The 16,745-nt window shown below is 45.2% G+C and overlaps 1 protein-coding gene across 2 annotated transcripts in view; it reads right to left on the minus strand.

The window, feature by feature from the left end:
* Positions 1–16,745, minus strand: part of ALKBH2 (alkB homolog 2, alpha-ketoglutarate dependent dioxygenase) — a 22,213-nt gene continuing 5,468 nt past the window's right edge. For both annotated transcript variants that reach the window (XM_088457255.1, XM_088457254.1), the window contains exon 4: positions 1–796. In XM_088457255.1, the coding sequence (XP_088313381.1) occupies positions 487–796 (310 nt within the window). In that variant the 3' untranslated portion in view covers positions 1–486. The remainder of the gene's footprint in view (positions 797–16,745) is intronic.

Consider the following 16,745-nt stretch of genomic DNA (forward strand, 5'->3'; position numbering starts at 1 on the left):
GACGCCTGTGTTAAACCCTGCTGTTTACCTGGGTTGGATTGCCGGGTCACTCGATCCAACCCTCTCCCCTTTTACACCAGGGAGTGACGGCTCCTCTCTACACCCCGTCTATACCCCACGGTACTGAGTTCCAGTGTACCCTGTGGCTAAGGAAGAAAGGTGCAACATTACACAACATTACACATTCTGGCTGGATTTAATGTAACTGTAAAATGGAGTTCTGTAATGCAAGTACCTCTCAAAAAGTTAAAATACTATTAAACATTTATTACACCACTTTCCAACAATTTATTTCCAATTTCCAAAGTACAATCTCCACAACTGCTTGCAAACAGGTTAGATGGAAGGAAAATCCTCTACTTAAATATATTATAACAGGGCCACACCCACCTTGTGTTTAAAGATGACCTGTAATATGGATCTCGCTGCAAATGGCTTATGGCTATTATATCACGTGGCGTAATTGATCCACCATAAATGTCCTGTTCATTTCTGGCTTTGTGGCACAATTTTGCGGAAAGTTAAATTAACCCTGGGGGCAATCACTTTTCTCCTCACTGGGAGGCTGTGATACCAATAAACATTGGTTGGGAAATTCATCATAAGCAAGCTGCCGTGCGCCAGTTCCACCTTCACATGCTCTATGTGACGAACAGGACTTGCACACCGTGAATCTCTGTGCCGGAAGACAAAATCCCTACAAGCTCCAAAAGACACCGACGCGATAGGACTTTGTGCGACAAGCTCCTTCTCATCATCTCTGTGTTCACCAATGTGATCATTCCCATCTTTATACCTTCCAAGAAAAATATAAAATAAAAAAACAATCACAGATTAACTGACAAGTTCAGTAACTATTCTAATCAAAATAATTTCAGTCACAAATTACCATTAATGTATCTGGATTCTACAAGCATTAGACCCAACTAACATTTCCTGTAAGGTAACACATAATTTTTAAGTATCTTGCACATGGATCCAAATCATCCTTGCACCATCAGTTATGTAATCTGTGCAACAGGCAGTTGGCAATACGTTAAAAAAAGGTGGATTTCTTATAATTTTCAATTGAAAAAGTTCCAGAAAAAATAGCACAATTCTGCCCATATACAGAGGTTGAGATGTTACAGAAACTTATGCGTCACTTATGTTGTAAACTAATTTATGTGTAACAAACTCTGTAATACAACAGAAACATCTCCCAGCATACAAAACAAGAAAGTGCTAAATACCAGCTGACAAATGCATAAACCGCCCATTTGCGGCTAGCAGAATAATGCCAATCTTGCAGGCGCACGTGGTGGCATACGCAGTGTGAATTCACGCTAAATAGGCTACATAGAGAAACACAGTACTCGCTCTACAGCAGCCTCTAAGGGGTAAATGTAATAGCCTGTGACTTGCAGGCATCAGCGACTTCTTCACATACAGTCAGGTGCATAAATATTGGGACATTGACAGAATTTTCATATTTTGGCCTCTATTCACCACAACAATGACTTTGAAATGAAACAAACAAGATGTGCTTTAACTGCAGACTTTCAGATTTAATTTGAGGGTAATTACATCCAAATCAGGTGAACGGTGTAGGAATTACAACGGTTTCTATATGTGTCTCCCACTTTGTAAGGGGCCAAAAGTAATGGGACAAACTAAACAATCCTAAATCTAAACTTTCATTTTTTTAATACTTTGTTGCAAATCCTTTGCAGGCAATTACATCCTGAAGTCTGGAACGCATAGACATCACCAGACGCTGGGTTTCATCCCTGGTGATGCTCTGCCAGGCCTCTGCTGCAAATGTCTTCAGTTCCTGCTTGTTCTTGGGGCATTTTCCCTTCAGTTTTGTCTTCATCAAGTGAAATGCATGCTCAATCGGATTCAGGTCAGGGGATTGACTTGGCCATTGCATAACATTCCACTTTTTGGCCTTAAAAAACTCTTTGGTTGCTTTTGCAGTATGCTTCGAGTCATTGTCCATCTGCACTGTGAAGCGCCGTCCAATGAGTTCTGAAGCATTTAACTGAATATGAGCATATAATATTGCCCGAAACACTTCAGAATTCATTCTGCTGCTTTTGTCAGCAGTCACATCATCAATAAATACAAGGGAACCAGTTCCATTGGCAGCCATACATGCCCACGCCATGACACTACCACCACCATGCTTCACTGATGAGGTGGTATGTTTTGGATCATGAGCAGTTCCTTTCCTTCTCTATACTCTTCTCTTCCCATCACTCTGGTACAAGTTGATCTTTGTCTCATCTGTCCATAGGATGTTGTTCCAGAACTGTAATGGCTTTTTTAGATGTTGTTTGGCAAACTCTAATCTGGTCTTCCTGCTTTTGTGGCTCACCAATGGTTTACATCTTGTGGTGAACCCTCTATATTCACTCTTGTGAAGTCTTCTCTTGATTGTTGACTTTGACACATATACACCTACCTGCGGGAGAGTGTTCTTGATTTGGCCAACTGTTGTGAAGGGGTTTTTCTTCACCAGGGAAATAATTCTTCTGTCATCCACCACAGTTGTTTTCCGTGGTCTTCTGGTGTTGCTGAGCTCTCCGGTGCATTCTTTCTTTTTACGAATGTTCCAAACAGTTGATTTGGCCACACCTAATGTTTTTGCTATCTCTCTGTTGGGTTTGTTTTGATTTTTCAGCCTAATGATGGCTTGCGTCACTGATAGTGACAGCTCTTTGGATCTCATATTGAGAGTCGACAGCAACTGATTCCAAATGCAAATGTCACAGCTAGAATCAACTCCAGACCTTTTACCTGCTTAATTGATAATGAAATAATGAGGGAATAGCCCACACCTGTCCATGAAATAGCTTTTGAGTTGATAGTCTCATTACTTTTGGCCCCTTAAAAAGTGGGAGGCACATACAGAAACTGTTGTAATTCCTACACCGTTCACTCGATTTGGATGTAATTACCCTCAAATTAAATCTGAAAGTCTGCAGTTAAAGCACATCTTGTTTGTTTCATTTCAAAGCCATTGTGGTGGTGAATAGAGGCCAAAATGTGAAAATTCTGTCAATGTCCCAATATTTATGCACCTGACTGTATAGCTGTCTCACTGACCCCATTGTGGAAGGCAACAGGACCAATTATATAGGATTAATCAAAACCATTGTGTGTGTATGCAGAGCACACGCATTATCAGCATTTGCTGAGCTGTTCTTCATATATTAATTTTTAAGCTATTCCACAATTGCATTGAAGGCACTCACCAGACTTAAAGCAGATGAAATAAAAATCTATTCACATTTTCATTGTCATAGCAGCAACAGCAAGGGCATAAAATACTTTCACCACCAAACATTATTTAAGGCCAACTGATGATAGCATCATTATGTCCAGCTGTACTAAGTAAATATAACAGCTAATTATATAAAATACACCATTCAAAACACACTGTAACCAGCAGCGGCTCCTACCTCTATTTCACAGGAGGTCTGCCTGTCTGACGTGTACAGGTTTCTAGGGACTGCATTGGCTGCATCCCCTAGAAGCCAGATAGGGCTGCCATTATAGCAGCAGAGAGAGCACTTCCAATTGGAAGCCACTCCCCTAATTGCAGTCCAGACTAGCAGTCCCAGGGGGAGAAAACACCTCCCCCTGGGACTGCCTGTCCAGCTGTAATAAGCAGGGAGCCTACATATGAAAATGATGATCATTATCACTTGTTTGGTATGATTGGTTAATCATACACTGACTATAATTCTACAAAATCCCTGACTTTGTGCAAGTGTACCTAAAAGAATTGATGCTGTTTTGAAGGCAAAGGGTGTGCACACCAAATATTGATTTGATTGAGATTTATCTTCTGTTCATTCACTTTACATTTTATTAACTGATAATAGTTTATTTTTAACACTTCTATTTTTGAAAGCATTCTTACTTTGCTTAATTTTTTCCATACCTGCCTAAAACTTTTGCACAGTACTGTGTATATATATTTATTACAGGGTAGCAGTATGGTCTGTAGCAGGTATCTCGGAGGATAATTGCAGGGTCTCTCTGGAGCTAAGAAGAAAACGGCCATGCCCCACTGTGGTGCTCAAACACCGTAACAAGAAGGCAATGCAAATGCTCAGACTTACCTGGTGGTCAACTTATTAAGTGCAAATGCTTCCTTAGAGGAGTATTATGGAGACTATGCAGGAGCGCACTCCATACTTCAACACAAAATAGATTAATCCCACCAGTGCATGATTAGAGAAATCCACAAAACATGACCTGTTGGTAGTACTTGATCACTGAAACTGAGCAGTCCTCAGATTTATGGTAGTATCACAACATCCATGCCCAATACTTAGCAGTTTCACCCACCTAATATTAATATGTTACTATTTTGTATGCAGGCAGCACTAGTGGCGGATAACTATCTTGATCCTTGGTTGAAATCTTAGTTCCACGTGGGTCCCAGCAAATGAGCGGCCGCTGATTGGCTCACGGCCCGTGAGAAATTACAGCTGACTTCGGTCATCTGTCATTTCGCATCGTGTAAGTATATGCAACAGTATATACTTACACATGTACGCCCTGGTTCAGGTAAGTCGTTTTATTGTTTTAACAAGACCCTGGATGCTACAGAGACCAGCGCCAGGATCTAGAGGAGTATAGACTCTTTTTTTCAGCTCCTGCCGTGGATTCTACTTGGAGAAGGGGAAAGAAACATCTGGAAGCAGGTAAGTATGAGTGGGTAGGTGTATGGAATAAAGTTTTACTAGGCACGGTGTGTGTGGTGTCTTTATTTAACTATTTATTATACAGTGGGGGTACGGGTGCCGGCCACATGCTGGCACTTGTAGTTCCACAAGTGCCAAAGGGCAGGCATGCTGGCACCTGTAGTCCCACTGTAAAATACATTAGTTTACTTATATTTTTCACTTTACAGTCCAGGGGTGCGGGGAAGAGCCCCGGGATTCAGACCAAGCCTGGGGTTTCGGGGGGGAACCCCTTCTTGGGTGGGACCCACTTCCTCTGAGATCCCCGGGCTTAGCCTGAGTGGCTTGGGCAGATAATGCTTTGGCCACGGAGCCCCAGTAATAGGGTGTCCGGGCTGTGGCATTACAGCTTGGCCATTTTCGGTCCGGTGCTGGTTTTAAAAATAGGGGGACCTCTACGCAATTTTTTTTCCCCCTATAATTAAAACCAGGACTGGCCCTGCAGCCTGGTGCTGGTACCTAAATTACAGTGGAATCCTACTTGTTTTGTTTTGTTTTAGGTACCAGGACAGTGAAAAGTCTGAGGCTGGTTAGGCTTTGGGGGGACCTCACGTAGTTTTGAAATAAAAATGAACCCTTTTTTTTTCTATTTACAGGTAGAAACATACATGGATCACAGTAATGCATATTCTGCCAAACTCGCAGATCACGGGCAGGTGAATTTATTTCCTAAATTTTTACAGGAGAGTTGTCCCATCTCATGAGAGTTTAGAAACTCTCTGCTTGGTAAATTCCCGAATCCTATCTTCACTAGTGAAAAGGTTCTCGAGTATAGCCGATGGTGAATTGAAGAGAGTTTGCTACTCTCCAGTATTTTCCTGTAGTAAAGGAGATCTCTCTCCCGAGTTTAACATTAGTAAATTTGCGAGTGGAAAAAAATGCCCAAACTCTTCAGAGATTGCAAACTCTCCCAAACTCGATTCTTAGTAAATTTACCCCTAAGAGTGCATGTGACTGGCGCCTAGTTCCCTTAGAGATCCGATGATAGACCCAGATGTGCAGCCAGGAACAGTCGGAGCTTTTCAACAGGGCCCCTCTGGAGAAGTATTTGGAATTAAAACGGTAGTTCTGGCGCGGTCTGTGATCTATTCTGAATTAAAGAGCCTCTTGATAGTGTTCTCAGTTTGTTCAGAGATATAGGTAAAATATGGAAACCACAATATTGTGTAATAATGTAAAAGAAGTTTGTTCTCATAGGATATAGGTGTATAGGTTACTTGACATTACAGGACCTTGCATTGGGTATACTGATTTGCACTATGGAGGCTTGTTATATTTGTTTCCCCCAATAATACACATCGATCTGGAGGTACTCACGGACAATATTGACAGGCTCTACGTTGCATTCCGCAACCACCGTTGTTTTCCATTTTTTACATATATTTTTGAACAAATTGAGAACACTCAAGAAGCTCTTTAATTCAGACTAGAATTAGGAACTACCCTTTTAATTCCAAATACTAAAATCAACTACACAGACCGCAGTGGCTGGTAAGCTATAGCGCTGTATAACCTGGCCCTTGAGAGAGGTATACAGGGAGACTTGACGCAGCGTTCCCGGTGATCTGAATTCAGAAAATGGCTGCCGTGAGTCTCAGCCGGACGGAGGGTGAAGGAAGAGCAGCAAGACCGCAGTGGAATGGTGCCCTGAGCTGGGGGAGGGGCCGCAGGGAGAGCGCCTTCTCCCCTTTGCTGACATTAACCACTGGGTCCCCTGGCCTTACACATGCCCTGCACCAGTGCTTGTAATTCCCTGGTGGTCTAGTGGAGACCCGGACGACCCAGTGTCCACATCAGTGCCTCCGGTCTGTCTCCTAAGACCGGAGGTAAGACTGAGCATACATGTGGGTCCCCGAGAGCAGGGATCTGCCTTACCTGCCTCTTGAGTCCCGTCTGCAGTCTGGGGTCCGGGGTGCCTCGCTAGCTAGGTCCCCCTCAGAGCCCCACCGAGGGCTGGTGTCAAGGCGCCACAGAGGGGTGATGGAGCAGCAGTGCAGACATCCAAAGGTCTGTCTCGTGCTGCTGCTCATTAGAATAAATGAAACGAATATTAAATCATAAAAATAAGCTTGGGCTTCTTAATAGCAGCTTCCTGTTAAAACGGTGATCCACCTCATGCCGGACACCAACAAAACTGAGTTGCCCTCAGGCTGTGGGCGGGGTATAGGGGGGGGAAGGACCAGACCAACCTGGGATTGAAAAGCTTTACTGCTGGTGTCCAGTCCCCCAAGTCCCACCCATTGTCTCCCTGTGGACCCCCATGGACCCTGAAGCAGAAACCCCATTTTTTGCACACACACCCCCCCGCCACTTACCCTATGACCAGTTTAATATTTTATTATTATTTTATCCCATCTCTCTCCTCTCAGCATCAAACTATAGGGGGCTACAAGTCCAAGATATACTGAAATGAACATAAGGACACACTGAGGTATGCATGCACAGTATGGAAATGCATTATTTGTTTATGACACACATATGGATGTACGCAGTGATCGAAGTGGGGATATGGAAATTTGAATCGAATGGCCAGGGGTCACCCCAGCGCCTGGAAGCTTTAGGGATTTTGATATTATGAGATTCATTTTAGATGCTTTTAGCACTATGTAGTAGCATATAAAACATATTATATGATGTAAGGCTATACATTTCCTTAATGCCTCACATGTTCCTACAGTATCTCTCTCTTATGTTTCCTCAGGGTTAGTTCATCTATCTTTTATGTCTTCCATGTGTCCTTTCTGCTTTCTCTCGTCTGTTTCCTTTGTCTGTCACTCTACTCATGTACCCATATCTTCATCCTAGGTAACCCTCTTACTCCCACATGGTCTGCTTTGTGTCTGATCACCTGTCTCTCTCTCTCTCTTACTTACCCCTTGCACCTCTCACTGCCTGCTTCCTCCTCCCCTGCGTCTTTCAGCCCCTGCTCCTCTCACTCACTCCTTCCATCTCTCACTTCTTGCTCCTGCCTATTCATTTCTGTTACTGCTAGGAATTTCTCTCTCACTAGTGAAGTAACTGTCTTACTAAACTAGCATGGGTGGGCTATAGTGGGCTACAGATGTTGTGAAACCACAATAAAGCTAGAAATCAACAGAGGTAATCTCTACTCTAGGTACAGGCGGTAAGAGTCATTCTTGCTGAATTTAGAAGCAGATGTTACATAATGTGAGGATTGGGGCTTTGTTTTACGAGTCTGGAAGTGCAATCTATCTATAAAGAGAAACAACAACTGGCTAGGACTGTTCAGGACAATCTTCTCATTCTGGCCAAGTACATGCGAAGGATGTGCTTCATAATCACCATGATGTAATCCTAACTATAGGACTTCTCTGATGCCTTCCATCTTGGAGACAACCTTCACTATATCATTCCGTGGCCAAACAATAAACATCATCTCCTGAGAGCACCCAATTACACCCCTGCTCATGGACTGCTAATGAGGTGCATGAAGCTGTTCTGTATTACATCCTTCTGCAAAAGCTTAAGGGAACTTTCCAATGAATAGCTGTAAGTCCACACACCTTTCTGCTCTGTAATTATACAATGGTCCAGTAACTACTCTAATCAAAATAATTTTAGTCACAAATTACCATTAATGTATCTGGATTCTGCAAGCATTAGACCCAAGTACTATTTCCTTTAAGGTGTATGACCAACATAATTTTTCAGCCTCTTGCACACTGATCTGTTTGCTTTTTGCATAAGTGCAGTGAGAATTCTATTTTTTCAAAGCTGATGATTATTTGCATTTTTGTCTGCAAAATTTAAAACAGCAATACTATTAAGTGCAAAACGCACGTAGTGTTGTTTGGGTACCTGGTACTTATATGTGTAAACCACATATTATACCAGTGCGGCCACACGAGATGCTTTTATAGGGGCACCATAACGGTTTTAGGTTGGGGGGGGGGGGGTGTCCCAAGATATACTTTCATTTTATCACCCGTAAATCGTTGAATGTCACCTCCCACGTCCCTGTCCCACACCATTTACACCTCCACATCCCTGTCCCACATCATTTACACCTCCACGTCCCTGTCCCACATAATTTACACCTCCACGTCCCTGTCCCACATAATTTACAACTTAACGTACCTGTCCCACATCATTTACACCTCCACGTACCTGTCCCACATCATTTACACCTCCACGTACCTGTCCCACATCATTTACACCTCCACGTACCTGTCCCACATCATTTACTCCTCCACATACCTGTCCCACATCATTTACTCCTCCACATACCTGTCCCACATCATTTACTCCTCCACATACCTGTCCCACATCATTTACTCCTCCACATACCTGTCCCACATCATTTACTCCTCCACATACCTGTCCCACATCATTGAACCTATTATTGAGCTTTTCAGAAAAATTCACCTGAAAACTGACATCTTTTTATTGGCTAAATTACACTATTTAAACCCCTTCCAAGTGCATGATTATTCATTGGGAGGGGTGTACCAGAGGTTCTGCACTGTCTCTTGATATTTTAACCTTAACATAAAGATTGTTCCTACCTTTTCATCTGCTCAGGGAGGTACGTACAATAAAAAAGCACATTTCCTCTGAAAAAAATCAATGCAAGTTTGGAATTGGATTCCAAATGTAATTCGCAGTGCGAGTTCTCCGTGAGAACGGCTCGCAGGACCCCACTCGCACCTAATAGAATCGAACCCACTATATGCACCCTGCTATTTCCTGTATTATACACAAACAGCACTGCAAATATTCTGAAGGTATAAAACAAGAAAAAATTCAAGGATGAAATAAAAACAAAAACCCATATTAAATGCCATCCATCTGGCTGCCCTATGTACAGACATGAGCATGCACAGATAGGGGTAAATTTACTAAGATGGGAGTTCTATTAAGAAGTGATGTTGCCCATAGCAACCAATCAGATTCCAGGTATTATCTTCTAGAAGGTGCTAGATAAATGAGAAGTAGAATCTGATTGGTTGCTATGGGCAACATCAATTCTTAAATAGAACTTCCATCTTAGTAAATTTACCCCATAGTGACTACAATGTCAGACTCCACCCAAATAAAAGACATAGGGACTCCCAATCCCTCCAATACAGCAATTCATGTGACAACTAATAATGCATTAATAGAAATAAAAAAACAAATAGTAGCACTAAACATTGATTACATAGGTGGAATGGTAATAATGTACATATGTGGCATAAAGAATCAATAAAAAGTATTTATTTTAATATAGTAAAATGTCACTATACTATTGTGTCAGATGTATATGTAATTAAACTCACAGTACTGGTGTGACAAATAAAAAAGCAAATGATCTCACCCACAACCCTTAAAGTCCAATGTCCGCCTGTTCATACACAGCACCTCAGTGGTGAACACTGGGAGAGCCAAAGTGTGCAAATTTTATTACTGTCCACTGGATATTAATCCTAGTCACCAATAGAGGGATGTCCCTTTTAGATGTTCATAACAATTCAAAATGATGGGTCCTCAAATGCACGATGTCCATATGTGGAATAGTCCAAGACAAAGATGGTGTCTGTCAGGAATGTGACCACCAGGTCCCGATACAAAGCCTGCTCAGCTGCGTTACTTACCTCCAGTCTCTGGATCACGAGCGCTGAGCGTGGGTCCCTTAGTCTCAGATCTTCTCTACTGTGTTGACTAACGTTTCTTGGTGCAGTGATGAGTCATCCTCCAACCCTATCTGCGAGGACTCTGGTTCATGGGCATGGCCATCTTGCTACAGTCATGATGTGATTCTGGATCTCCCAGTCAGATCAGATTTCTCAGGTCAGCTGGTAATTAGTTGCCAATCAGAGACAGGCACTGCCTATATAAACCCTTCATGGACGTTCATTCAGTGCCTGTACAACGTCTCTTCAAGTCTAAGTATTTGGCTCCTGATACTCCCGTGTATTTGGATTTCCCATGCCTTTCCTGCTTTATCTTTGACTAAAGACGCATCTCAGTGTACTAACAGTCCTTGTCTAAAGACGCACCTTTTTGTACATTAAAGACGCATCTCGGGGAACTACTAGAGGAGTTATGACGCATCCTTGTGTACTTTGTCCACGCATCTAGTTTCAAGCCAGGATTACCGCAGTGTCTATCTGGATATTCCACAGCATCTTTTGACCTAGGATTTCATTCTCTTCTAGCTGGGTCTACCCCAGTGCATCTGACTCAGGATTCCTTTTCTCGTCTAGCTGAGGAAATTCAGTGTCATCTGACTAATACCCCTTTTACACTGGAGCTAAAACCCGGGTTTTTGAAGGGTTAACCCGGGCAGCTCCCTGGTGTAAAAGGGGAGAGGGTTGGATCGCCGGGTCGAGTGACCCAGCAATCCAACCCAGGTAACTAGCACGGTTTAACACGAGCGTAGCCCGTGAAACCCTGCTGTGAGAACAGCGCACTCCGGGTCACGATGACCTGGAGTGCGCTGCTAACCGGCCGATTGGTCCGGCTTCAGTGGCGCTTGGAGATGACGTAATTTCCAAGCGACCACTTTCACTCCGCAAAAGCCGGGTCTATGCAGACCCGACTGCGGTGTGAGCGGCGCTGGCTCAGGAATATCCCGAGTCGGCGCCGGCAAAATTCCGGGTCTGATCCGGATAGGAACTTTGTTCCAACTCCGGGTCAGACCCGGAATTTAGGTGGAAAAGGGGTATAAGTGTTCGGCTTGTTGCAGTGCTCGTACATTGGTACCAGTCGTTCTACTCCAATTACAATACCACCATCAAGGATTTGTATGCTAAAGTCACTTCCCTGACCTGGACATATTTGGCATCTCCTATCTCTACGTTCTGGACTTTTATCCTACATTGACTAGTATGCACCATTCTAACCAGTGCTGTGATACTAATAAAACCTCGTATTCTTCATCATCAACTCTTTTGCTGTTTTTGTATTTTTCTATGAGGAAGAGCTATTTGAAGCCTCCTCAGTTTCTGCTGCCAGTGTCTCAGTCAGCAGCACCTGGTCCATCACAGGAGGCCAATTCCCCTAGAGTGCTGACAGTGTCTGCTTGCTCCCAGTTTGGTTTCGTCCTTTTTGGTCTCAAGGGCTGGTTCAGGCTAGTCGGTAAAAGTCCAAAAATAGATAGATCCAGTAAAGAATAAAAGTTGGGTGACCTGGTATTTCGGACACGTTTCGCTGCATCAAGGTGCAGCTTTTTCAAAGGTGTCCAATTTGTGTACAGATGGTAGTTTTTATACCCCTCTAAAAATGGCTGCTAATTAGCACCTGGTTCCAATTACAAACGTAAAATGCCAAACGTAATACTTGCTAGGGAGTGACTATTGCTTTTTACAGTAACTGCTTGGTTGAACCATTCATTCCAGCGCCTGTCTAATACCGCATCGGTATCTATTCTAATAATGCATTACGTTTAGAACAATAGATGCAGTACACATTGCACTCATGCCACACATGGAAATTATTATCAGAAACCACTACACACACTATGCTGGGCTGGTTACATCCAGAAGAGAAAGTCATGCTCAGACTTCACATTATAATGATCAAAATCCAACAACAGAAAACGTTCTTGTACAAAAAAAAAAATAATCATTTCAGTAGGATATAAATAGCTGCACATTTAAGTTGGTTTTGTTTAGTCCTAATACTATAGGAGGTGACAATAGTATGTATTGTGAGTTGGCAAATATTGTCAAAAATAAACAAATACGCAAACTCAATTTCCCTAAACTTTATCCTCTAAAAAGTCAGACATGTCACATACAGGTGTATGTCACACGCCGGCCTGGAGACCCCAGAATCAGACCCCGTCGCTTACCTGTGCGGGCGTGACCCGCGCTGTCTTCCGGCTCCCGCGCTGTACGCTCCTTTCTCTTCTCCCAAGGCAGTCTCCGCTGTTGTCCTCTGGAGGGTCCCGCTGCTTTGCTGCTCCCACGCCGGCTCCTGCTGACCGCTGGTCCCCGCTGACTACCTCCAGGAAGCGCTGTCCTCCGGTCCATGGGCGCGGCCATCTTGGATTGCCCATGTGACCCCACTACCACCAATGAGGAGCCTTCTCCTTCTCTCTCAGCCTGTCAGCTCCCAGTGTCCACTATAAAAGGATCCCCAATGCTCACACAAGTTGCCAGTGCAACTAGTTTCTTAGTTTAGCTAAGCAAGCCTTCCCACTGCGCTCCAGACGCTCCACGTAGCCACTCAGCTACCAACGTCTACCCACGGCTATCCAGCCGCTCCAGGTAGCCACTCAGCTACCAACGTCTACCCACGGCTATCCAGCCGCTCCACGTAGCCACTCAGCTACCAACGTCTACCCACGGCTATCCAGCCGCTCCACGTAGCCACTCAGCTACCAACGTCTACCCACGGCTATCCAGCCGCTCCACGTAGCCACTCAGCTACCAACGTCTACCCACGGCTATCCAGCCGCTCCACGTAGCCACTCAGCTACCAACGTCTACCCACGGCTATCCAGCCGCTCCACGTAGCCACTCAGCTACCAACGTCTACCCACGGCTATCCAGCCGCTCCACGTAGCCACTCAGCTACCAACGTCTACCCACGGCTATCCAGCCGCTCCACGTAGCCACTCAGCTACCAACGTCTACCCACGGCTATCCAGCCGCTCCACGTAGCCACTCAGCTACCAACGTCTACCCACGGCTATCCAGCCGCTCCACGTAGCTTCCTAGCTACCACGTTACTGCCGCATTCCTCAAACTCCTGTCAGTTCGCTGCACCCTCTCATGCGGAGAAACTTCATTAAGCCAAGTCTCCTCCAGCGAGCGCCTGCGCCAAGTAACACAGATCCAAGGCCCAGTCCGGGAACACAGCTCCTAAATTCCACGCTTGTGACAGTGTATATGTGTATCCAACATAGTAAATACCTCAGTGCTTCTGTTAATTACAAGGGGCTCCATTCTTCCTCAGCATTCAGCAAAGGTTATACAAACCCAGCAGGTACTGTTACTTCGCTCATATGAATCCCTCCCATGAGGCTTCTGCTGATCTTTTACATGGGTCAGAAAAGCATGAGATAAACTCCACACCAATCAGAGCTCAGCACATACTTCTCTGACCTTTTGTTCCAAGTCACATGCTCCCAGCAGTGCACTCAGTGTGCCCTGAGTCATTGATTGGCGCCTCTCTGAAATGTTGGGTGGAGGCGAGCAACCTATTTGGGCGCCTATGCGCTGTTACCATTGCTATGCTTATGCTGCCTGGCCTTCAGCTTTGCAGTTTACATTTTAGTGTATTATATTACATTTGTTTTACTACAGACTTACAGGTTAAGGTGGTACAAGCACAGCATGTGCAACGCTAATGTGATACACCGTGGAAAACCATGTAGCACCAATGCCTGGCTAATGTAGTTATTTATTTAATGACTTCAGCTAGTAAGACAGTTTCAGGTGGAGATGTATCAAGCAGTGAAGCGGACCAGTAAGGTTGCCCATAGCAACCAAACAGCTTTGAGTTGGCACTTATCAAGCAAGGATCGCAAAACACGCGCTATAGCGCGTTTTTACGCACTATGTGAGTGCGGGACACAGATTTTAAAAATGTTCAGGTCCTTTAGGACACGCTGTGACTCACGGACATGTGAAAATCCTCAGTGTGTCCCCAACCAATCGCTGCCGGCAGTCAACATGACACACCCCTTTATTTTCACACTGAACATTCCTATCCATATGCACCTTAACCCCAGTAGTACCCCTTATACAGTACCCCCAGTATGCAGTTGTGGTCACTCTTATGCAGGCCCATAGTAGTGCCCTTTATACAGTATCCCCAGTAGTGGTCCCCCTTATACAGCCCCCAATTAGTTCCCCTTACTCAGTACCCCCACTAGTGGCCCCCCCAAATGCAGTGCCCCATGTAGTGTTCCCCCTTATGCAGTGCCCCCAGTAGCAGTCCCCACAATGCAGTGCGCCAAGTAGCGGTATCCCCTTATGCAGTGCCCTTTATATAGTGCCCCCAGTAGTAGTCCCCCCCCCCTATGCAGTGCCCTTTATATAGTGCCCCCAGCAGTAGTCCCCCCCATGCAGTTTTCCCAGTAGTGGTCCCCTTATGCAGGCACCCAGTAGTGATCCCCCCTATCCAGTGCCCCCTGTAGTGGCCCTTCCTATTATTGCCCCCAGTAGTGGTCCCCCGAGTACAGTGCCTCTAGTAGTAGGCCCCTTTTATAATGCCCCCAGTGGTAGTTCCCCCCAAGTAGTAGTCCCCAGTAGAGGTTCCCCCTCCCGATTAAGTACCCCCAGTAGTAGCCCCCCCCCAGTAGAGGTCCTCCCAATAATGTTGCCCCCAGTAGCAGCCACCCCACCCCCATTGTGCCCCCACCCCCAGTAGAGGTCCCCCCAGTAGTAGCCACCCCCCTCCCCCATTGTGCCCCCAGTAGTGCAGATAGGTTAAAAAAAAAATATATAGAAAAATATACTTACTTGAATCCACGCTGCTGCTGCTCCGGTCCGCGACACCGCTCCCGCCGCCCGCCAGTCCTCCCCGGCTGGCGCGCTCAGCATTATGGGACAGACATCATGACGTCTGTCCCATTACCCACTGCAGGAGCCGGACGGAAGTCCGGCTCTTGCAGTGGGTGCTGCAGCAGTCAATGAGAGTCTATCTGACTCTCATTGGCTGCTGTTTAACACACGCATCGCTGGTGGCGATGCGTGTGTTATGCACAGCCTGAGCCCGCCTCCTAGCGCTATTGGGCAAGCGCTCAGGGGGAGGGAACGGGCTCAGGTGTGCAGCACAGGACCGGCGCTGGAAGACTAGCGCCGGTCCTGTGTAAATGTGTAGCGCTGACCACACTCATTGCGGTCGGCGCTACACTGGCTAACTAGGCGGGCGGGACGGTACCGTGGCCGGCGGCGCCCCCCCGCGCTGCCGGTCCAACGGCACCCAGGGCACGCACCCCGCTCGCCCTGCCCTAGTTATGCCACTGCTCACAGTTCACATGAGACGTTATTTTATGAATAATATTTTGCTTTTTCACTGCATGCAGCTATCACTAACAAAGTGGGAATTCATTAACATTACAATGTATATTTCAGCAGTAGTTGACCTTAGTGCATTAACTTTTAAGAATAACCTATATACTAATAACAATTACCATATTTAATCCATGTGAATGTCCTCATATTGGGACGGTGACAGGGCTTGATTCAGAGATGGACGCTAATGTGATCGCAGATGCAATTTCGCACGGATCACAGCTGTGAAAATATGCTAGCATAGGGATGCCCACCGCTGCCTTCTCATTTGCGTCCTACGTCATTTGCCAGCGTAAATACCAGTAGCATCGACCAGCCATGCAGCCCTTGTGGAACGTCTGGCCTGTCTCATATACAGCGTCTCTCCAGACGCTGCGTAGGAGATAGCAATGTCTAATTTTTGCACGCCCATGTAACGATGTTTAAACGGTAAGACACGCCTGCGTTTTTCTAACCACTCCATTACCTCCCCCAAAAGCGGACTACCTGTCACTAACTTTGCAAATGGGTTCTCTGTGTGTGCAGAATCACAAAACAATCGCTGCACGTGCACAGTGCGGGTTATATGCATGCGCAATTGTAAAAAATCGCTTGATCTGCGTAAAAATCAGCATTGTGTACATCTCTGAATCAGGCCCTTAAAGTGCTGAGTGATTAGCAGTTGAAAACGGCTTGCTTAGGCTTACTAACCACACAGACATCGGCATTACCTAATGTGGTTGCTATTGTTTTATATTTATTGAGATCTCTACACTATTATTGACCCACATGATTTTATTTTGCCCTTTTGATAATTGTGGATTTATCCAAATTACACAATTGTATGTGAGTATTGCCCAAGCTGCACCACGAGCACTGTCCCAACTGCTGCCTGCCCTTAGCCCCCCTCTCTGCCCCCAGCACTGCACCTGTTGGCTATGGTGACATCAAGGAAATATATTTCTAAGCATTACCTGTTCTTACCTCAAAATGAGTATGACTTTCCGTAGTTTACAGTATGTATAGGGCACGTGTGGTGGTCTGGTGGCATATGGGA

The sequence above is a fragment of the Taudactylus pleione genome, unplaced genomic scaffold (assembly GCF_031769625.1).
Source record: "Taudactylus pleione unplaced genomic scaffold, aTauple2 ptg000749l, whole genome shotgun sequence".
Lineage (NCBI taxonomy): Eukaryota > Metazoa > Chordata > Amphibia > Anura > Myobatrachidae > Taudactylus > Taudactylus pleione.